This window comes from Hemitrygon akajei, chromosome 17 (genome assembly GCF_048418815.1).
Source record: "Hemitrygon akajei chromosome 17, sHemAka1.3, whole genome shotgun sequence".
In the NCBI taxonomy this organism is placed as follows: domain Eukaryota; kingdom Metazoa; phylum Chordata; class Chondrichthyes; order Myliobatiformes; family Dasyatidae; genus Hemitrygon; species Hemitrygon akajei.
The window spans coordinates 39,383,509-39,408,460 of NC_133140.1; the positions used below are offsets into that span (position 1 = coordinate 39,383,509).

Sequence of the window (24,952 nt, forward strand, 5' to 3'; positions counted from 1 at the left end):
TTTCCACCATAAGTACCTCCAATGATCTGCACCACATATCTCTTGAGAAGAGAACTCCGGTAACTCATTAGCTTCAGCAAGAAGAAATTCCCACACAACTCAGTTTAAATTTACTTTTTCTTATAGCCCTGTCTTTTTGAGATTCTTTCACTGGTAGAAACATCTCAACATCTTCTTTATTGAACTTTTCAATTTTACGTATATTGTAATAAGATCCCAATTCATTCCAAGGAAGGATAATGCACAGTATTCACTGAAATAGCACCAGTTATTCAGTAGGGTTTTTCAGTGTAAGGGCAGAACCACAAACAGAGAAATGGATAAAGTTTAAGTGTAGATTTGGGAGATGTTAACATTTAGGAAACAGAGATAATGAGGGAGATGGGAAGTGGGGCAATAGTTTTGAAGTATACAGCAAACGAGTACTTTTGAAAGTACGAAGTTGGCAGAATTGGAAGAGAGTAAGAATGTAGTAGGGACATAGGAACTGTTTACAACATCAGCAAACATATAATGGAAATGGGATTATGGGCAAGGGAGAAGAAGCCTTACAGGCAAGATGAAGAGAGGTAACAGAGAAACTAGAGAAAAGTGCACATAGAAGGAAACCTTCATGAAAGCCTGAATGGGGGACTATACAAATAATGGGAAATCAAACTGAATTAACCTTAGATATAATCCTAAATAATAAGTACCTCTCAATTTCAGAGAGGTGGGTGAACAGGTGCAGGGGAGAGGATTTTAAGGAGCAAGCTGATAGAGCAAAAAAGCCAGAGGAACTCAGCAGGTCGGGCAGCATCCGTGGAAACGAACAGTCAATGTTTCGGGCCGAGACCCTTTGTCAGGACTGAAGAAGGAGGGGGCAGGGGCCCTATAAAGAAGGTGGGGCAAGGGTGGGATGGAGAATGCTGGTAGATGCCAGGTGAAAAACCAATAAGGGGATAGATCAAGGGGTGGGGGAGGGGATAGGCAGGAAAGGTGAAGAAGGAATGTAAGAGGAAAGCACTATGGGTAGTAGGAGGCAGAATCATGTGAGAGGTGATAGGCAGCTGGAGGAGGAGGCAGAGTGAAAGTGGGATGGGGGAAGGGAGAGGGAGGGAATTACCGGAAGTTGGAGAATTCGATGTTCATACCAAGGGGTGGAGACTACCTAGACGGTATATGAGGTGTTGCTCCTCCAGCCTGAGTTTGGCCTTATCATGGCAGTAGAGGAGGCCATGTATGGACATATCCAAATGGGAAGGTGAAGCAGAGTTGAAGTGACTACATATCAGGAAAATGGAAAAACAAGTCATATAGTTGCAACGTAAAGATAGTATTCTTTCAGGTAAACTTAAAATGTTTGAAATAAATAGATGCAAAAATCATGCATCAGTGAATTATTATATTGTAATCAACACCTGTACTCTAGACACATGGATAATTTAGATCTGTCACATTTTTTGAATCATTTACTTTTCCATGAAATTGAGTTGAACTTGGATTATCGTACCTGAAACACTATCCATGCATTGTGGCGACCCACTTTCTGCGCAGGTGAACCGGCTCACAAATAGCCAGCGCGCGGGGAGAGACTTTGGTAATGCACTTCTGATGTCATTTCCACCCGGAGAGGGCGGGCGCGAGGGATTAACTGCCTAGTCTCGAAATGACTTACCGACTGTGTGTCGTTGTCTCTAGCTCTGTATGTAGTACATTGCTACATTGGTGACCCCGACGGTCCAAACGGGATTTGGACCAAAGATGACCGACTCTTCATCTGTTCACGCAGTTTAGCTAAAACTGCCGACTTTCTGGACGCTGCGACCACGCGTGTGGTTTAGCCAAGCAGAAGTCCAGTTCCAGATTCGGCAGATATCTCTGATTCCACATGTTACTATCACGTGGTGAGCGCCCTTGACCAGGAGACGGCCGCCCAGGTTGCGGATTTCATACAGTCGCCCCCGGAAGAAGGCAAATATGAAGCATTCAAAGCGTTGCTCATTGGGACCTTTGGCCTCTCACAGCGTGAGCGGGGTGCCCGCCTGCTTCACCTGGACGGTTTGGGAGACAAGCTGCCATCAGCATTGATGAACGAGATGCTGGCTCTGGCTGACACACACAAGCCCTGCCTCATGTTCGAGCAAGCGTTCCTAGAGCAATTGCCCGAGGACATACATCTGCTGCTGGCCGATGCAGATTTCAGTGACCCCCGGAAGGTGACGGCCCGGGCAGACGTGCTGTGGAAAGCCAAGAGGGAGAGCGTGGCGTCCATTGGTCAGATTACCAGGCCACGCGCCCAACAGTAGACCAGACCAGGCCCGGCAGGGGGGCGCACACAACACAGAGGCAGGAGTGAGGAGGACAGTGAACAGTGGTGTTTCTACCACCAGTGGTAGGGGAACAGAAGCCCACCGTTGTCGCCCGCCCTGCAAGGGCCAGGGCCAGCTGCTGCTAATGACTATGGCGGCTGGCCACCAGGACAGCCTCTTGTACGTCTGGGACAAACAGTTGGGACGCCGCTTCTTGGTTGACACTGGAGTGGAAATTAGCGTCTTGCCCCCGACGAGGTACCACACCCACAACAGGAAGCCAGGACCCACCCTGAGGGCCGCAAACGGCAGCACAATACGGACCTATGCACAGTGCAGCTGCAGTTCGGCGCCAGCCGGTTCATTTGGGACTTCACACTGGCCGTGGTGGCCCAACCACTCCTAGGGGTGGACTTCTTGCGAGCTCACAGCCTGCTGGTCGACTTGCAAGGGAAAAGACTGGTACATGCCGAGACTTTCCAGACGTTCTCCCTGGGTGAAGCCAAGTTGCCGGCCCCACACCGGGACTCCATCACACTGTCGGACAACGAATTCACCAGAATCCTGGCGGTCTTGCCATCGATTCTGGCACCGCAGTTCACGGCAGCCATGCCCAGACATGGGGTACAGCACCACATCCCGACCCAGGGACCACCCCTCCACACCCACGCACGAAGGCTCCCCCCGGAAAAGCTCCGCCTGGTGAAGGAGGAGTTCAAGGGGATGGAGGAATTGGGGATCGTACGGAGGTTCGACAGCCCATGGACCTCCCCCCTGCACATGGTGCCCAAAGCAGCCAGGGGTTGGAGACCATGCGGTCACTACCGCAGACTGAACGAGGCTACAACTCCAGACTGCTACCCCGTGCCACACATACAGGACTTTGCAGCAAACATGAACGGGGCAAGAATCTTTTCCAAAGTAGACCTCGTCCGGGGATACCATCAAATCCTGGTGCACCCTAAAGACATCCCCAAAACAGCACACATCACCCCGTTTGGTCTGTTCGAGTTCCTCCGAATGCCGTTTGGCCTGAAGAATGCTGCACAGACGTTCCAGCGGCTAATGGATGTGGTGGGACGCGACCTAGACTTTGCGTTCATCTATTTGGACGATATCCTTATAGCCAGTAGTAGTCGTCAGGAGCATCTGTCCCACCACGCCAGCTCTACTCCTGCCTGAGTGATTTCAGCCTCACGATCAACCCGGCCAAATGTCAGTTTGGTCTCGATACCATTGACTTCCTGGGCCACAAGATTACCAAAGACGGGGCAACACCTCTGCCCGCCAAGGTAGACACAAACTGCCACTTTGCCCGGCCCAACACGGTCAAACGCCTGCAGGAGTTCATTGGTATGGTGACCTTCTACCACCGTTTCCTCCCCTCAGCAGCCCGTATCATGCGCCCTTTGTACACCCTGATGTCGGGTAAAGGCAAGAACGTTACTTGGGACGAAGAGGCCGCGGCCGCTTTCATTAAAGCCAAGGAAGCCTTGGCAGATGCCGCGATGCTGGTGCACCCCAGAACGGATGTTCCGACCGCCCTCACGGTGGACACATCTGACACAGCAGTCGGTGGGATGCTGGCAACCCCTGGCGTTCTTCAGCAAGCACCTACGACCACCCGAACTCAAGTACAGTGCTTTCGACTGGGAGCTGTTGGCACTGTATCTGGCAATCCGGCATTTCAGGTACTTCTTAGAAGGCAGGCCGTTCACCACGTTCACGGACCACAAACCGTTGACTTTCGCGTTCACGAAGGTGTCCGATCCCTGGTCGGCTCGCCAGCAGCGATATCTGTCCTACATCTCTGAGTACATGACGGACATCCAGCATGTCTCGGGAAAGGACAACGTCGTGGTGGACGCACTCTCCAGACCAGCTATCCAGGTCCTGTCCCTGGGGGTGGACTATGCAGCACTGGCGGAGGTGCATCAGGCAGACGACGAGATGCCCAGCTACAGGACTGCAGTCTCGGGTTTGCAGCTGCAAGACTTTCTCGTAGGCCCAGGTGATAGGACCCTCCCGTGCGACGTGGCTACCGGCCAACCTCGCCCCATCGTCCCGGCAGCCTGGAGGTGGCAAGTTTTTGAATCCATACACGGTTTGGCACACCCATCTATCAGGACAACCGTCCGGCTGGTCTCCAGCAAGTTCGCGTGGCACGGACTTCGCAAGCAGGTCAGTGAATGGGCCAGAACATGCGCACAGTGCCAAACAGCCAAGGTGCAGCGGCACACTAAAGCCCCGCTGCAGCAGTTCGAACCCACCCACCGGAGGTTCAACCACATTCATGTGGATATTGTGGGCCCCCTACCAGTGTCCCGAGGAGCGCGGTACCTCCTAACTATGGTAGACCGGTTCACAAGGTGGTCAGAGGCGGTCCCACTCACCGACACATCTGCCGATTCCTGCGCCCGAGCACTGATTGCAACCTGGGTAGCACGCTTCGGGGTACCGGCCCACATTACCTCCGACAGAGGCGCCCAGTTCACCTCCAGCCTGTGGTCGGCTGTGGCCAGCCTGTTGGGAACGCAGCTACACCACACAACTGCCTACCACCCACAGTTGAACGGACTAGTGGAACGCTTCCACCATCACTTGAAGTCGGCTCTCATGGCCCGCCTCAAAGGGCCTAACTGGGTGGACGAGCTTCCCTGGGTCCTGCTTGGAATTCGCACAGCGCCTAAAGAGGATCTGCACGCCTCGTCGGCCGAGTTGGTGTACGGCGCACCCCTGGTCATCCCAGGAGAGTTCATACCAGCCCCAAGGGGGCAGGAGGAAGAACCCGCAGCAGTCCTGGACAGACTACGCGAAAGGCTCGGCAACCTGGCCCCTGTACCGACTTCACAGCATGGATGGACCCTGACCCATGTACCCAAAGACCTGCAGAACTGTAAGTTTGTGTTTGTATGAAGGGGTGGACACCGGGCCACACGAGGAGCCGTTCAAGGTGATCAACAACAACGGGTCCACGTACGTTCTGGACATTGGGGGGAAAGAGGAGGTTTTCACGGTGGACCGACTCAAACCAGCCCATGTGGACTTGGCACAGTCGGTCGAGGTTCAGGCACCGCGGCACAGAGGCAGACCTCCCAAACAGAGGCTGATCCAGACTGTGGACATTGGGGGGGTGTATCGCCGGTTCTGTGGGGGGTGGGGGGGGGGTTATGTGGCGACCCACTTTCTGTGCAGGCGAACCGGCTCACAAATAGCCAACGCGCGGGGACAGACTTTGGTAATGCACCTCTGATGTCATTTCCGCCCGGAGAGGGCGGGTGCTAGGGATTAAATGCCAGCGCTGCGAAGTTTGACTAAACTAGTCTCGAAACGACTTACCGACTGTGTGTCATTGTCTCTAGCTCTGTATGTAGTACATCGCTACAGCATTTAAAATCAGAGGCATCACAACTTCTGGTTATGTACCAATTAATCCTTTACTCAAACACTTAACATGATCTGGTTGACTAGCTGTCAGTATTCAGAGAAAAGGATACCCTCACTATTGTATTGGAAAACACTTAACCTATACTAGTCCATGAAAATGGCCAGTTCTACAAAACAACTACAGGATGTTCTCTCCTTCAGAGGCAATTAAGGCTTTGGATCAAGTATACAAAAGGCAGAATGAGTTAGATTGGCTATGCCCAGATATGACTCAAAAAATATCCTGATCTAAACTAAACTAAGCCTGTGGAAAGCGGCCAGTGAGTGAGTGGGCCAGTGAAGGAGTGGAGATTTGAGGCTTTGACTCGAGAGGCTTCGATGAGAAGGCTTCGCCTGTCGGGAAGCGGCCTGGTGTGAAAAGTGCTAGTTTTTGACTCGAGAGTCTTTGGGGAGGAGGCTGAGGGAAGAGACTACGCCATAATTGGAGAGGGTGAAGACATGACCGCTAAGCCGATTCAGTGTGCTATGTGCATGATGTGGGAGGTCAGGGACACTGATGGTGCCCCCAGCTGCTACAGCTGTGGAAAGTGAGTTCAGATTCAGCTTCTGAAGGAGCATGTTGCAGCATTGAAGAAAGAACTGGATGACCTCAGGTTCATCCGCGAAAACAAGAGTTTTCTGGACAGGACCTACAGTGAGGTTGTTACACTGAGGATACTGGAAGAGAGAAAGGGGGTGACGATGAGGAAGGAAAGGATGCTTGAAGCACAGGAGACCCCAGGGGATGTACCTCTCGTAAACAGGTTCACCCTCTTGGAAGCCGCCAGGACTGAAGATACTGCCAGTCTGAGAGGTGGACAGGTCTGCGAGTCGAAAATTGGTGCAGAAGCAGAGCCAAGGAGTCAGACATCAGGAAGAACCGTGGTAGTAAGGGACTCCATAGTAAGAGGTACGGAAAGGGGTTTCTGCGGCAACAGGTGAGATTTAAGGATGGTGTGTTGCCTCCCTGGTGCTAGGATCCAGGACATCATGGACCAATTGCAGGGAATCCTTAAGGGTGAAGGTGAACAGCTGGAAGTGGTAGTGCATGTCGGCATAAATGACATCGGGAAGAAGAGGAAGGACATTCTGCAGCGGGACTTCAGAGAACTCGGAAGAAGGCTGAAAAGCAGGACTTCCAGGGTGGTTATCTCCGGTTTGCTTCCAGTTCCTCATGCTGGAGAGGGCAGGAACAGGGAGATAATGGACCTGAATGCGTGGCTGAGGAACTGATGCAGGAAGCAAGGATTTACATTCTTGGGCCACTGGGGTATGTTTTGGGGTAAGGAAAAATTGTACAAAAGGGACGGATTGCACCTTAATGGGCGGGGGACCAGCATTCTGGCAGGCAGGTTTGCCACTGCAACACGGATGTGTTTAAACTAAATAGTTGGGAGGAAGGGATGAACTGGAAATATAAAGATGGAGTTAAAGGGAAAATGAAAATAAGAAAAGTTAAAAAGGACAACAGAATCAATGGAGCAGAAAGCTCAAGAAGAGATTATACAGTATGGCCAAATGAAATAGGAATTGATATGAAAGGTGAGGGGAGTAACGAACTAAAAGTATTAAATATGAATGCACGAAGTATAAGGAATAAAGTAGATGAGCTTGAGACTCAGTTGGAAATTGGCAAGTACTATGTTGTGGGAATAACAGAGACATGGCTTCAAGTGGACAGGGCCAGGGAAATGAATATTCAAGGATATACGTCTTTTCGAAAGGACAGACTGATGGGCAGAGGGGGTGGGGTGGCTCTGTTGGTGAGGAATGATATTCAGTCCCTTGCGAGGGGGGACATAGAATCAGGGCATGTAGAGTCAGTATGGATAGAACTGAGAAATTCTAAGGGTAGAAAGACCCTAATGGGAGTTATCTACAGGCCCCCAAACAGTAGTCTGGATGTAGGGTGTAAGTTGAATGAAAGAATTAAAATTGGCATGTCGCAAAGGTAATGGTACAGTTGTCATGGGGGATTTCAACATGCAGGTAGACTGGGAGAATCAGAATGGTACTGGACCCCAAGAAAGGGAGTTTGTGCAGTGCATCCGAGATGGATTCTTAGAACAGCTTGTACTGGAGCCTACCAGGGAGAAGGCAATTCTAGATTTAGTGTTGTGCAATGAACCGGATTTGATCAGGGACCTCGAGGTAAAGGAGCCATTAGGAGGTAGTGACAATAATATGTATGTTTTAATCTATAATTTGAGAAGGAGAAGGGAAAATCAGATGGGTCAGTATTACAGTTGAACAAAGGGAACTATGGAGCTATGAGGGAGTTGCTGGCCAAAGTTCAATGGAATAATACCCTAGCAGGGAGGACAGTGGAACAACAATGGCAGGTATTTCTGGGAATAATGCAGAAGGTGCAGGATCGGTTCATTCCTAAGAGGAAGAAAGATCCTAAGGGGAGGAAGGGGCAGCCGTGGCTGACGAGGAAAGTAAAGGACAGTATAAAAATAAAAGAGAAGAAGTATAACATAACAAAGATGAGTGGGAAGCCGGAGGACTGGGAAGCTTTTAAAGAGCAACAGAAGATAACAAAAAAGGCAATATGTGGAGAAAAAATGAGGTACGAAGGTAAACTAGCCAAGAATATAAAGGAGGATAGTAAAAGCTTCTTTAGGTATGTGAAAAGCAAAAAAATAGTTAAGACCAAAATTGGGCCATTGAAGACAGAAACGGGTGAATTTATTATGGGGAACAAGGAAATGGCAGATGAGTTGAACAGGTACTTTGGATCTGTCTTCACTAGCGAAGACACAAACAATCTCCCAGATGTAATAGTGGCCAAAGGAACTAGGGTAATGGATGAACTGAAGGAAATTCATATTAGGCAAGAAACGGTGTTGGATAGACTGTTGAGTCTGAAGGCTGTTAAGTCAGCGGGACCTGATGGTCTGCATCCCAGGGTATTTAAGGAGGTGGCTCTAGAAATCGTGGATGCATTGGTAATCATTTTCCAATGTACTATAGATTAAGGATCAGTTCCTGTGGATTGGAGGGTGGCTAATGTTGTCCCACTTTTCAAGAAAGGAGGGAGAGAGAAAACAGGGAATTATAGACTGGTTAAGCCTGACGTCAGTAGTGGGAAAGATGCTGGAGTCAATTATAAAAGAGGAAATTATGACACACTTGGATAGCAGTAGAAGGATCAGTCTGAGTCAGCATGGATTTACGAAGGGAAAATGATGCTTGACTAATCTTCTGGAGTTTTTTGAGGATGTAACTATGAAAATGGACAAGGGAGAGCCGGTGGATATAGTGTACCTGGACTTTCAGAAAGCTTTTGATAAAGACCCACATAGGAGATTAGTGGGCAAAAGTCGGACACATGGTATTGGGGCAGAGTACTGACATGGATTGAAAATTGGCTGGCTGACAGGAAACAAAGAGTAGCGATTAACAGGTCCCTTTCGGAATGGCAGGCTGTGACCAGTGGGGTACCGCAAGGTTCGGTGCTGGGACCGCAGCTGTTTACAATATACATTAGTGATTTAGATGAAGGGATTAAAAGTAACATTAGCAAACTTGCCAATGACACAAAGCTGGGTGGCAGTGTGAAATGTCAGGAGGATGTTATGAGAATGCAGGGCGACGTGGACAGGCTAGGTGAGTGGGCGAATGTATTGCAGATGCAGTTTAATGTGGATAAATGTGAGGTTATCCACTTTGGTGGCAAGAACAGGAAGGCAGATTACTATCTAAATGGAGTCAAGTTAGGAAAAGGGGAAGTACAACAAGATCTAGGTGTTCTTGTACATCAGTCAATGAAAGCAAGCATGCAGGTACAGCAGGCAGTGAAGAAAGCTAATGGCATGCTGGCCTTTATAACAAGAGGAATTGAGTATAGGAGTAAAGAGGTCCTTCTGCAGCTGTACAGGGCCCTGGTGAGACCCCACCTGGAGTATTGTGTGCAGTTTTGGTCTCCAAATTTGAGGAAGAACATTCTTGCTATTGAGGGAGTGCAGCGTAGGTTCACAAGGTTAATTCCCGGAATGGCGGGACTGTCATATGTTGAAAGATTGGAGTGACTGGGCTTGTATACACTGGAATTTAGAAGGATGAGAGGGGATCTGATTGAAACATATAAGATTATTAAGGGATTGGACATGCTGGAGGCAGGAAGCATGTTCCCGTTGATGGGTGAGTCCAGAACTAGAGGCCACAGTTTAAGAATAAGGGGTAGGCTATTTAGAACAGAGATGCGGAAAAACTTTTTCACTCAGAGAGTGGTGGATATGTGGAATACTCTGCCCCAGAAGGCAGTGGATGCCAAGTCTCTGGATGCTTTCAAGAGAGAGTTAGATAGAGCTCTTATAGATAGCAGGGTCAAGGGATATGGGGAGAGGGCAGGAACGGGGTACTGATTGTGTATGATCAGCCATGATCACAGTGAATGGCGGTGCTGACTAGAAGGGCCCAATGGCCTACTCCTGCACCTACTGTCTATTGTCTATTGTCTAAGACAATCCAATGATTTTATTTCAGCATATGATCAAATCCTTGTCTTGGGTACAAGCATTCTTATCGTAGAAGTTTGTGCTTGTCCTTGTAGCTCCACTCCAGGGATAAGCATTTTATTTGTTCTACTGATGCTGTAAATCAGTACACATCTGCCCACTTCTATAAAATTAAAATCATTACTCAATTGGTGTTCTGCAACATACACATACATTAGCTACAATGATTACATTGTAAAAGAATACACTTCAAAAGTAGATCATTGACAGAAAATGAAAAGTCTTTCCAAGAGCCTGTGTACATAGCAAAGTATTATACAGAAGTTAAATTCTTTCACTTTATTGCCTTGCATGTTATATTTGTGGAACAAGGTAGTTCATTGGTCAAATTTTATAGAATTTCACTTTGTCCCTGTTAACATGGACTATATTTAGAGAATTTGGAAAAAGATACACACTCACAGAGACTCAAATTTAGTTCTGACGTCAAGATGCAACTGTTACTTAGTCAGTAGAATCAGGGCAGTTTGAATGAATTTCTATTAATAGATATAACTAAGCTGCATTAAACATGGAACATATTTACAGCAGACAGAATAGATTTACAATAGAATAGCACTTTAACCTCTTATTTGTTGGAATCAAAGTCAGAAATCCCTTATTCAACCGCATCCGAAATCAGACGTACCTTTTCTACCAATGAAGGCACATTCTACAGTGGTTAATGTGACAAAGATGAGTGTTACCCAATTCAGTATGCTTTAAAAGTAACCATTTATTGATAACAGCAGTTATTGTACAAATAGAGCAAACACATTGGGGCCTGGCAGAATTTCACAAATGTTGCATATCTTCCGCTAACAATGACTTCCAATTTCTTCATGCCTTTCCCAATTTTTAGCATTATCACACAGAATAAACTAACATATGTCTTAATTCATGCTCTGCCTTTGGTAACTTTAAAATAATTAACGCCCAAAAGCCTAGAAGACCACGATCCAAGAAGAATGGGAAAATATTGAAATTAACTTAATTATAAACAACATCACATGTGCTGTGCTCATGCATTTTATGAAGATTCACTTTTTTAACAAACTACCGGGAGCCAATATTCATTCTATTGTCCACCAGATGAAGATTTTGTACATTTATGTACATAGCAAAGATGGATCACAACTTCAACAATACTAGCCCATACTAGTTTTAAACAAAATATAATAGAAGGAATGTAACTTCCAATGACTTTTTAACCTCACTATAAAGAAAACAGAAAAGCAAATAATGTTAATACATAACATTGCATCAATAATTCAATATATAAAATTAATTTACAATCTATGAATTTTTTAAAGGTAAAAAATGTTACCATTCTCTCCAAACAGAATTAGGGATGGCTGAATTCTAGGAAATTACAGGAGTTCGATCCTTATTCAAAAGCAAGGTACACAATTAAATCTACCATAGTAACTATGGGCTCAACAATTAAGCCATGGCAATGAGAAAAATTTGAAAAGCAATGGTCAGGGTCAGAAACAGCAAACCACTAACCAAGACTAACCAAAGCAATACTGCATGGATTTATAAAAGGAGATTGTCTAGTTTTTAGTTTTTTTTAAATGAAGTAGCAATGACGGCCAATGTGGTTCAATGTGGTTGATGTGCGTATATGGATGTATATTTGAACAAAATTGGCCTGTCATCAAGAGTGAAGGCCAAAGAAGGGTCTGTAGTCAGAAAACCATAATACATAGGGGCAGAATTAGGCTATTTGGATAGAGTCTGCTTTCCCATTAAATCATGGCTGATTTTATTTTCTTCATCCCCTGCCTTTTCCCCATCACCTTTGATACATTTACTAATCAAGTATATCCAGTGACTTGGCCTCCACAGCAATCAGTAGCAATGAATTCCACAGATTCACCACCCTCTAGCTAAAGCAATTCTTTCTCATCTCTGTAATAAAGGCAAGTTCTACTATTCAGATGCTGTGCCCTCTGGTCCTAGACTCTCCCATATTGGAAACATCCTCTCCACATCCACTCTGTCTAAGCCTTTCAATATTTGATATGTTTCTTCTTCTAAACTCTAGTGAGTACAGGCCCGGAGACATCAAACACGCCTCATATATTAACTCTTTTCATTCCCCCGATCATTTGCGTAATACTTCAAATGTTGTCTGACCAATACTTTATAAAGTCTCTCATTACACCCTCGCTTTTATATTCTAGACCTCACAAAATGAATGCTAACATTGCATTTGCCTTCCTTAACACTGACTCAACCTGCAAGTTAACCTTCAGGGAATCCTGCACAAGCACTCCCAAGTCCCTTTGCACCTCTGATTTTTGAATCACTTAGAAATTAGCCTTCACTTCATTTCTTCTGCCAAAGTGTATGACCATACATTTCCCTACTTTATCAGATTTCCCAGTTTAGAAAACAGTCTATGCCTTTATTCCTTCTGCAGCTCCTCTTTTTCCTCAACACTACTTGCCCCTCCACCTATCCTTATATCATCTGCAAATCTGCCCATAAAGCCAGCAATTCCATCATCCAGATCATTAACATAACTTTAAAAATAGCAGACCCAACACCAACCCTTGCAGAACACCACTAATCACCAGCTGCCAACCAGAAAACACCCCCTTTATTACCACTCTTTGCTTCCTGCCAGTCAGCCAGTCTTCAATGCCACTACAATGCCAGTATCTTTTGTATTATGCCATGGGCTCTTATCCTGTTTAGCTGCCTTATGTGTGGCACCTTTTCAAAGGCCTTCTTAAACTCCAAGTATTCAGCATCCACTGACACTCCTTTGTCTATCCTGCCTGTTCTTTCCTCAAAGAATATCAACAGATTTATCAGGCAACTTTTCCCTAAAAGAAACTGTGCAGACATCAGCCTATTTTATTTATGTGGCTCCAAGTATCCTGAAGCTTCATCCTAATAATGGACTTCAATATCTTGCCAACCACTTAAATCAGGCCAACTGGTCTATCATTTTCTGCCTTTTTCCTCCCCCTTCTTAAGAAGTAGGGCGATATTTGCAATTTTTTAGTGCACTGGAACCATTCCAGAATCTAGCATTTTTTGTAAGATCACTACTAATGTCTCTACAATCTCTTCAGCAACCTCATTCAAAACCTTGGTTTATCTGGTACAGGTGATTTATCTACCTTCAGACCTATCAGCATCCCAAAAATCTTCTCCTTAGTAATAATGACTACACTCACTTATGCTCCCTGACATTCTTAAATTTCTGGCAGGTTGCTAATGTCTTCCACAGTGAAGACCGACACAAAATACTTGTTCAGTTCATCTGCCATTTTTCTGTTCCCCATTACTACCTCTCCAGCATCATTTTCCAGTGGTCCAATGTCCACTCTTGCTGTTTTTACTCTTCATATACCTGCAAAAGCTTCTGGTATCCTCTTTTATATTATTGCATAGCTTACCTTCATGCTTCAACATTTCTCTTATTGTTTTTAGTTTCCTTCCGTTTGTTTTTAAAGGCATCTCAATCCTAAGATTTACCATTAATTTTTGCCTCTCTTTTTGTTTTAATGCTGTATTTTATTTCCCTTGTCAGGCACCATTGCCCCATCATCCCTTTAGAGTGCTGCTTCTTCTTTGGATTGAGCAGGTACAGCATTTTCTGAACTACTTCCAGAAACACCCATGATTTACTGTTCTATCATCATCCCTGCTAGTGTTCCCCTCCAATCATCTTTGGCCATCTCCTCCCTCAAGCCTCTGTAGCTCCCTTTACTCTACTGTAATACCTGCTCATCTAATTTTAGCTTCTGCCTCTCAAACTGCAGGGTGAATTCTTATCATTTTATAATCATTAACTCCTAAGGGTTCCATTACCTTGAGCTCCCTAATTAAATCTGGTTCATTACACAGCACCCAACCCAGCAATACCTTTTTCCTGTAGGATCAAACACAAGCTGCTCAAAAAAGTCATTGTGTAGACATTCTACTAATTCCTTCTCTTGGGATCCAGCACCGAATTGATTTTCCCATTTTACAGGCAAATTGGAATCCCTTGACCATCCTAACATTGCCCTTTTTATATGCATTTTCTATCTCCCATTGTAATTGGTATCCAACATCCTTGCTTCTGTTCTGAGGCATGTATACAATTCCTATCAGGGTGTTTTTAACCTTGCTGTTTTTTAACTCAATCCAAAGAATTTTACATCTTTTGATCTTACGTCACTTCTTTTTAAGGATTTGAATTCATTTATTACCAACATAGCCACCCCACTTCTGCCCACCTGCCCATTCTTTTGACACGATATGTATCCTTAGATGTTAAGCTCCAGCTGTGGTCTTCTTTCAATCCCAACTCTGTGGTACCCACAATATTATATTTGTTAATTTCTAACTTAGTTACATTTAACTTATTTCATTAACAGCATGCATTGAAATATAACAAATTCAGTCCTATTTTCATCGTCCTTTTTTAAAATTTTGTCTCCATGTTGCCTGAAGTTAAATTATTATCCCTTACTAAACTTTTTATTCTGGAGTTAGCCATCTAAGTAACAGGAACCAGAGTAACAGTGAAAGTTTCTTTTCAGGCTTGAAAAGAATTGTACAGTTAAGTCCCCAGATGTATAAGGGGCATTAGTTTTCTTAATGTTGTATTAAAGTACAGAGTGTAAAGCATTCACATTTCATGATGACAAAACATAGAGGCACAGCAAACTACAAACACCATTAAAGACTTTAAGGAGATATAGAAAGACTGATATAACTGAGTGATAGGTGCTAGATGAAATTTAATGCTGAAAAATGTGAAATATTCCTTTTGTTGTGAAGAATGGGAAATAGAACATAAAAGGGCAAAATTCTAAAGAGGGTAAAAGAACAGAGATCTGGGGTATATGCATAGTTTATTAAAAGTAGTACAGCAGGCAAATAAATGGATTGAAAAAAAACATACAGGGCTTTGAGTTTTATAAATACAAACGTTTCTAGAATCATAGTGTACAAGAGCAATGAAGACATGATGAACCTTTACAAAATACTAATCAGCCACAACTTGTCTACTATGACCAATTCTCTGAGACACTATTGATGCTTTAGAGAGGGTACAAAAGAGGTTTCCTTGAAGTGGTCCAGGACTGAAAGGTGCCAATTATGAGGACAGATTGGAGAAGCTGGAAGGATGTGGGGAGATCAGATGGTATTTAAAATCATGAGGGCATCAATAGAGTAGATAGAGAGAAACTGTGATGGATACATCAAAGAACAAGCAAATGAAGTATTTAAGAAAATAGCAAAATAACAAATGAATAATGAGAAATATTTTTTAAAACATAAAACATAAAAAGGTTCAGGAATCCATAGTCAGACCTAGACACTGAGGCAAATTCAACTGTAGCTTTCAAAAGGAAGCTGGGTGAGTAACCAAGAGGAAATTATTTGCAGGGTTATGGGAGATTGGAGAAGAATGGGAGCAGCTGCATTGTTCTTGCATAAAACCCGTAACAACTTGACAGGATGAATGGCTGTAACCACTGATTCTGCGATTCCATTAATTAAGCTCTCAAAAATGGATCCAACATCTGTCCAACCATAAAAACAGGCAAACAGAAAATGCACAATCTCTGCCTACTAATACGAGTTTTTTTCTATAAGCATTAAGAAACAATATATGAGAGTAACTGTCTACTTGTGGAAATAGTTTAAACAAATAATTTTGTCTATCAACGGACTTTGTTTAATGTAAGATTCCATCTCAAATTGCTGCTTCAAATTTCGCTAGGATTATAAAGAAGCTCATCATGACCTCACCCCTGTACTGGGTCTGCATTTACTGCAAGCTACATGTTAAAACAGATCCTTGAATACAGTAAATCTGTCTAAAAAATTAGAGATACCAATGCCTTGTTCATGAAAGAAATCATAACTTAGGATATTTGATCAATACTGTGTTTAAAGACAGTTTGGAGTTGAGGGCAGGGAGGGGGAATCAGGCTAGAATATAAAAGAGAGAAAGAGAGAGAGAGAAAAAGAGAGAGAAAGAAAGAGAGCAGGAGCTGAAGAGATTTTCAAAAAGTTTTCACAACTTACCGTCAGAGCTCACTGTGTCGTTTGGATCTTGTGAACAATGCCTGCCCTCTCTGTAATCAACCCAAGTCAATCCTTCCAAGCTATCATAATCTGATGTATGCTGTTCTTCTACTGGCACCACAGTAAACTGATGCATTTTTCACAGTCAGGCTGTCTATTCTTTCTATCCGAGCTGAACAGCGAGGGCTTCTTTGCTAAGATTGCATTCCAACACTATGTGGTCACTTCCTCTGGGAGGAAATAACTGTAGTCTGGAACTCCACCCAGAGCTAGAGCTGCAAATCTCAGCAAACTGCTCTCAAATTGTGTACATGTATCCTCATCTTTGCCCTCTGCCCCACCCAACTGCCAATGCTACCTTCTAAAGTCAGAGAATAAAAAGATAAGGTAGAATGGCAAGTACTCTTCGAATTTAAACTTACCACACAAAAAAAATCAAACTGCTAATCCCCTTAAATAACTAAACATTAAAATTTGACATAAAACCTAAACCATCTAGTGTCTAAATAATAGCAAAATACTTCAATTTACCTGAAATGAATGACTTGCATATGTAATTTTGTTTTGCTTACTGTAAAAATTGTTTTATTTAACATCCTATTGACAATACAGGTTGAGTACCCCTGGTCTGAAATTACAAAATTCAAAAAGTTCCAAAATCCAAAATGGTTTAAGGCACTGAAATAACATCAAAATGGAAAATTTCACAAGGTGCTGGGAACGTCACCAGGTAATGCGCAGGTCTCTGGACACCACAAACAGTTGTGAGAAGTGACTTGAACAATATAATGAAAAATAGAAGAACACAGCATAAAGTGAAAAATGAAGATCTCGATTGTGTATTGAAAGAGTGGATTCGTCGGCATCAGAGTGAATACATGTATGCTGATCATGAAACAAGCAAAGATTTAACATGATAAGCAGAAAAATTGAAGGAAATTGTGAATATTTAGCAGGCTGGTTGCAGAAATTTAAGAACAGGCATGTCATTAATTTTAAAAAAAGATTTATAGTGATAAAGAATTTGCTGATCATGAAGTAGTAGAGAAATTCATTGATAAGTTTGCCAGGATCATCGCTTATGAAAATCTAACATGCTGAACGGCTGTACCAGTACATATGTGTGATGAAGTTCAAAGTTCAAAGCAAATTTATTGTCGAAGTACATATATGTCATCATATACTACACTGACGTTAATTTCTTGCAGGCATACTCAGTAAATATTTTGAATAATAACTATAATGGAGTCAATGAAAGACTGCACCAACTTGGGTGTTCAACCAGTGTGTAAAAGACAACAAACTGTACAAATACCAAAGAAAGAAATAATGATAATGAATAAGCAATAAGTATCAAATCAGGAGATGAAGAGGTCCTTGAAGGTGAGTCCATTGGTTGTGGGAACATTTCAATGTAGGGGCAAGTGAAGTTGACTGAAGTCACCCCTTCTGGTACAAGAGTGGTAGTAATTGTTCCTAAACCTGGTTGTGTGTGAGTTCAAGGCTCCTGTACCTTCTTGCTAATGGCAGCAGCAAGAAAAGGACATGTCCTGAGGGGTGGGGGTCCCTGATGATAGATGCTACTTTCCTGCAACATTGTTTCATGTAGATGTGCTCAATGATGGTGAGGGCTTTACTCGTGATGGACTGGACCGTAGGATTTTCTGTTCAAGGGCATTGGTGTATCCATACAAGGCTGTGATGCAGCTAGTCAATATACTCTCCATTACACAGCTATAGAGGTCTGCCTATGTTTTAGGTGTCATGCCAAATCTTTGCAAACTCCTAAGGAAATTCAGGCACTGCTGTGCTTTCTTTGTAATTGCACTTATGTTCTGGGTCTAGGACAGGTTCTCCAAAAGAATAACACCTTAAAGTTGCTACCCTTTTCCACCCCTGATCCTCTGATGAAGACAGGGGCATGGCCTTCTGGTTTCCTTCTCCTGAAGTCAATAATCAGCTCCTTGGTCTTGCTGATATTGAGTAAGAGGTTGTTGTTATGGCACCACTCAGCCAGATTTTCAATCTCTCTCCTATATGCTGATTCATCACCACCTTTGATTTGGCCTACAACTGTGATGTCATCAGCAAACTTGAATATGGCATTGGAGCTGTGCTTAGCCACACAATTGTCAGTGTAGAGCGGGTAGAGCAGGGGACTAAGCACCCAGCCTTGTGGTGCACCTGTGCTGATGGAGATCGTGGAGGAGATGTTGCCAATCTGAGCTGACTGTGGTCTGCAAGTGAGGAAATCAAGGATGCAATTGCACAAGGAGGTATTGAGACCAAGGTCTTGAAGTTTATTAATTAGTTTAAGGGTGATGATGGTATTGAATGCTGAGCTACAGTCAATAAAGAGCATCCTGACAGCATTGTTGCTGTCCCCTGTTCAGCATTAAATGAAGAGTCAATGCGATGGCATCTGCTGTGGATCTGTTGCTCTGGCAGGCAAATTGGTCCGGATCTAAGTCACTTCTTCTCAGGAAGATGATGATATGTTTTGTCACCAACCTCTCAAACACTGCATCAATTCATTGCAAGTGTAAGACCAAAACTGCTTACCAGTAGCACATAAATTCAGAACTGGGAATGCCAAACAGCCACTAACCTGGGTGACTGAGATAGGAATAGCTTACCTTTCTGATGGTTCAATGTACACATTGTTTCACGCACAAAATTATTAAAATATTATATAAAACTACCTTCAGGACATACGTACAAACTGTATAACTGTATATGTCATGTAAATGGATTTCGTGTTTAGACTTGGGTCCCATCACTAAGGTATCTCATTATATTGATGCAAATATTCCAAACTCAAAAAAACGAAGTCGAAACACTTCCAGCAAGTGGCATCTGGTGACTGAATGGGTTTCTCTCAAGCATTCTACTCTCCTCTCATATAGCAAAAACATGCTAACTGGCAAGTTAGTTGGCTGCTGTAAATTGCCCCTAGTGTAAGTGGATGGAAGGAGAACTGAAAGGAACTGATAGGCATAGGAGAGGAAATAGATTAAAGAGAAACGACAGTTCACTTGTCAGTCCTTGGCTCATTTTCCCAACTCATCACAATCACTTGAAATCTACAATGTCACCCATAGACTTACTAATCAAGCCTCATGTATTTGTATCCAAATTATTTAGAGAAGTAAAAATACAGGGATCCAAACCTGACCACTATAGCACACCACTAGTCACTGGCCACCATTCCAAAAAAATTAATCTTCAACACACCAAAAACATCAAAAACAAAAACACACAAAAAACAAAAGAAAAGTCTGGTTCCTAACTCCAAGCCAATTTTGAATCCACTTAACAAGCTCTCTCTGGATTCCATGAGACCTAACCTTCCAAACCAACCTACCATGAGGGACTTTGTCGATGGCCTTGCTCAAGTCCGATAGGCAACATCACTGCCCCACCCTCATCTATCTTTTGGACTACCTCCAGAATAAGACTTTAAAAGGCTCATCAAACATGACTTTCCATTCACAAAGCCTTACTGGCTCCTTCTAATTAGACAGTCTATCCAAATACTTGTATTCCTAACCCATTGAATTCTCTTTAGTAATTTCCCCATTACGGATATCAGGGTGACCATGTTCTCTCGTTTACCATTGCTACCCTTCTTTAAAAAAATAGAATGACATTAGCCACCTGTCGTATTACAATGCAGCAAATATCTGCTCAAGGGCTTCCACTATCTCTTCTCTAGCACCCCCACCCTAATCCACAAAGTTCAAGGATGCAATCAGGCCATGGGATTCATTCACGTTTATGCACTGGAAGGCTACAAACACTTCATGCTTGGTAATAATATGTCCTCCAAAACATTTTCACTTGTTCCCCTCAACTCTTCAGTAGTCTTAGTCTTCACCAAATTTCTTTGCTGGGGAACAATGTGCTTGACCATATGGACCATTTCTCTAATAGTGACTATTGGGTATGGGACAGCCATATTATTCTCAGTTCAATAGTTCCTACATGCTACTCCCTATACAGTCGGCCCTCCTTATCTATGGGGGATTGGTTCCGAGACCCCCCCCCCCCCCCCCCCCGCGGATACCAAAAAACGTGGATGCTCAAGTCCCTTATTTAACCTGAATCAGTGCAGTAGTCTTTAGGACCCAGCGGAACCCCAGACCTTATTTAACATGTCTCATTGCGGTGGACATTAGGACCTGGTGCAGCTCTGAATCCGCGGTGTTTCTGTTCACGAAAATAATCATAATCACGATTGAAAATAAGGTGGAAGTAATAAAGCAATTGGAAAGAGGTGAAACGTCATCGGTCATTGGAAAAGCGTTAGGTTACAGTCGGTCAATGATCGGAACAATTTTAATGGAGCATGTGAAAGGCCCTGCCCCGATGAAAGCTACAATTATTACTAAGCAACGCAGTGGTTTAATTATTGAAATTTGCATGCTTCTTAAGTGTTTTATATGCATAGAAAGGTAAAATATTACTATATACTAAGAAAAATGTTTGACTAACTGACGTTGAATAATACTGGATGTACCTGTTCTGACCACAAATCCGACTTAAGGACAGACTCAGGAATGGAACTCATTCATAACCCGGGGACTGCCTGTACTTTGAAGTCATTTCTAGATTACTTATAATACCTAATACAATGTAAATGCTATGTAAATAGTTGTCATACTGTATTGTTTAGGGAATAATGACAAGAAAAAAATAGTCTGTACATGCTGAAACAACGAGTGCTGGAGAGAGAACTTCCGGGTTTTCCCAATCCGCGGATAAGGAGGGCTGACTGTAGTTCCAATCACAATGCATTGATAAAGTATGCTTAGTAGTTAATATCCCTTGTTTATCTTTCCATCCAACTATCTTCCTGCTTCAGTTCATTTGCTCCAAGTCTCACACAAATTTTACCAGCTTTACTGTACATTCTATTATCCCACAGATTCCTTGGATAGCTTATTTTTACTCTGCTCTTCATGAACGTGGGCATATTTAAAATTCTGATGTTTGCAACTTAATCCACAATTATCCATCATCCCTGTGTCTCCTGATCTACACTAGCGTTCATTTGAGCAATTCTGCAATTTTAATGCTCTTATCCTTGTCCTTGTAAGCTTTCATTTATGATATTTGTTCAGAGGAAGCAGTCATGATAGCTGTGGGAACTTGTGGACTTGTACTAGATGTTTATTACCAGCCCATCTTGAAACAGATGCAGAGCAGTGCTGAAAGGGAAGGGTCAGCGATGGACCCTGATTAGTAATTCTGAATGACTTTGGTTCAGCAACTTTTAAGAATAATAGTCAATAGTTGCAAAAGATTTTTGTGTGACTGATTGGATTTCAGCCATATTTTCTTAGTTTTAGAAGCACCTACAAACATTTAACTATATTCTTTGTAATTAAAGTAAAACAACATATTTATGACACAACATACCTTGTGTCCTGCTAAAGGTACATTAGGGAATAAATAATGTAAATTTTGAGTCTAGAGTCATGATACCTCCCATACCCATTCATCAATAGGTATAGGCTAGAACTTGTATCCAAAAATGTTCTTATGCAGGAGCATTACAGTTAAAAATGATCTTTTTAACATCACAACTTAAGTTATCACTGATTAAATATTTACAAAGAGCTTTATCACCTACTAACATAAAAGGATGGAATGTACCAAGGCAATGATATACCATTACGTACATAGAGAATGCAAACTAGTTTCTTCTTGCCTACAAAGATTAACTGAAATTATGCAAACATGCACAAATGGCAAAACTCAGAGGTAACACATACTCAAAATATTTTTCAACAAGCTAAACAAATGTTAGTGGTTGTCAGCAATTTAAATTTAAATCTTGTGATTCATTACAGTGGTCGTAAGAAATCTGTTTTACCAAAATAAAATTCAACTTTCAGGGTTTACAATCTGGGGCAGAATTTACTTTTCTAAATGGCATTGGTTTCTCCCAGTAGCAGAAGTTTTAAGCATATGGTGTGCATACTTTACTTTTTTTGTTCAAGTTGTTTGTGCCATGAATTACAATCTGGCAACTATAATTAATGAGCATACAGAAAAAGATAATGATGTAACACAATCTCATTAAATAAAAGCACCATGATATTGTATTAATTTATTTTGTCACATCCACTTTTCAAATCATGAACAGTATTTTTGAAATATGTTTAAAGTAGATTAACTACAATTATCCAAATGAAAAGACACGTTTGACAAATATGTAAATAAAATTTAAAACAAAATTAAATACAATCTTAAACCTCGGGTATGTGCTTCACAATTTAATACACTTTATTTTCTAGGCAGGTGAATTATTCCAAAGGGAAGAAATAAACCTATCATTTATTTTATTTAGAAGTACAATGCTTAACAGGCCCTTCCAGCCCAACAAGCCACATTGCCCAGCAACCCACCTGTTTAACCCTAGCCTAATTAAAGGGCTATGCTGATTCTTTAGTATAAAGCCATGTCTATGCATATCACTATTCCTGGAGATTTATCAAACCACACCCTCCCACATAACATTCAAATTAGAATGTCACTGCACTCATGGTCGATAGAAGAAGCCTACATTGCTCTCAACTGTCTAGACTTGTGTCACTAGAAATGATAAATGGTAACCAATCTACATGGTAACCAATTTAAACTAATTTGCAAGGGGGATGGGACCTAGAGCGATAGAGCAGTGAAAGAAGTGCATGGAGTAAAGCCAGATCTAACATATAGAGAGGCTTTGAGGGAAGAGAAGCCGAATAAAGGGTGTAAAGGTAGTAAGGTCGAAGGGCTAAAGTGTGTGTACTTCAATGCAAGAAGCATCAGGATCAAAGGTGATGAACTGAGAGCTTGGATACATACATGGAATTATGATGTAGTGGCCATTACAGAGACTTGGCTGGCACCAGGGCAGGAATGGATTCTCAGTATTCCTGGATTTCAGTACTTTAAAAGGGATGGCGGGGGGGGGGGGGGTGGCATTACTGGTCAGGGATACTATTACAGCTACAGAAAGGATGGGTAATGTCAGGATCCTCTTTTGAGTCAGTATGGGTGGAAGTCAGGAACAGGAAGGGAGCAGTTACTCTACTGGAGGTATTCTATAGGCCCCCTGGTAGCAGCAGAGATACCAAGGAGCAAATTGGGAGGCAGATTTTGGAAAGGTGCAAAAATAACAGGGTTGTTATCATGGGTGACTTTAACTTCCCTAATATTGATTGGCACCTGATTATTTCCAAAGGTTTAGATGGGGTAGAGTTTGTTAAGTGTGTCCAGAACAGATTCCTGTCACAGTATGTTGACAGGCCGATTAGGGGGAATGCCATACTAGATCTAGTATTAGGTAACGAACCGGGTCAGGTCACAGATCTGTCAGTGGGTGAGCATCTGGGAGACAGTGATCACCGCTCCCTGGCCTAGAGCGTTATTATGGAAAAGGATAGAATCAGAGAGGACAGGAAAATTTTTAATTGGGGAAGGGCAAATTATGAGGCTATAAGGCTGAAACTTGTGGGTGTGAATTGGGATGATGTTTTTGCAGGGAAATGTACTTTGGACATGTGGTCGATGTTTAAGGATCTCTTGCAGGATGTTAGGGCTAAATTTGTCCTGGTGAGGAAGATAAAGAATGGTAGGGTGAAGGAACCATGGGTGACAAGTGAGGTGGAAAATCTAGTCAGATGGAAGAAGGCAGCATACATGAGGTTTAGGAAGCAAGGATCAGATGGGTCTATTGAGGAATGTAGGGTAGCAAGAAAGGAGCTTAAGAAGGGGCTGAGAAGAGCAAGAAGGGGGCATGAGAAGGCCTTGGCGAGTAGGGTAAAGGAAAACCCCAAGGCATTCTTCAATTATGTGAAGAACAAAAGGATGACAGGAGTGAAGGTAGGACCGATTAGAGATATAAGTGGGAAGATGTGCCTGGAGGCTGTGGAAGTGAGCAAGGTCCTCAATGAATACTTCTCTTCGGTATTCACCACTGAGAGGGAACTTGATGACGGTGAGGACAATATGAGTGAGGTTGATGTTCTGGAGAATGTTAATATTAAGGGAGAGGAGGTGTTGGAGTTGTTAAAATACATTAGGACGGAAAAGTCCCCGGGGCCTGATGGAATATTCCCCAGGCTGCTCCACGCGGCGAGGGAAGAGATTGCTGAGTCTCTGGCTAGGATCTTTATGTCGTCGTTGTCCACTGGAATGGTACCGGAGGATTGGAGGGAGGCGAATGTTGTCCCCTTGTTCAAAAAAGGTAGTAGGATTAGTCTGGGTAGAAACATAGAAAAATAGGTGCAGGAGTAGGCCATTCAGCCCTTCGAGCCTGCACCACCATTCAGTATGATCATGGCTGATCATCCAACTCAGAACCCTGTACCTGCTTTCTCTCCATACCCCCTGATCCCTTTAGCCACAAGGGCTATATCTAACTCCTTCTTAAATTAGCCAATGAATTGGCCTCAACTGTTCCCTGTGGCAGAGAATTCAACAGATTCACCACTCTCTGTGTGAAGAAGTTTTTCCTCATCTTGGTCCTAAAAGGCTTCCCCTTTATCCTTAAACTGTGATCCCTCGTCCTGGACTTCCCCAACATCGGAAATAATCTTCCTGCATCTAGCCTGTCCAATCCCTTCAGAATTTTATACGTTTCAATAAGATCCCTCCTCAATTTTCTAAATTCCAGCGAGTATAAGCCTAGTCGAT

At 43.1% G+C, this 24,952-nt stretch overlaps 1 protein-coding gene across 7 annotated transcripts in view; it reads right to left on the reverse strand.

Moving 5' to 3' along the window:
• The window catches only part of slc12a4 (solute carrier family 12 member 4), a 200,231-nt gene that overhangs the window by 80,057 nt on the left and 95,222 nt on the right, over positions 1-24,952 (reverse strand). The window contains exon 1 of one of the 7 annotated variants that reach the window (XM_073069963.1): positions 16,265-16,464. The exons of the other annotated variants lie outside the window; for them this stretch is intronic. Coding sequence (XP_072926064.1) covers positions 16,265-16,400 — 136 coding nt within the window. The 5' untranslated portion in view covers positions 16,401-16,464. Of the gene's footprint in view, positions 1-16,264; positions 16,465-24,952 lie in introns of those variants that run through there. 7 annotated transcript variants of the gene reach the window in all.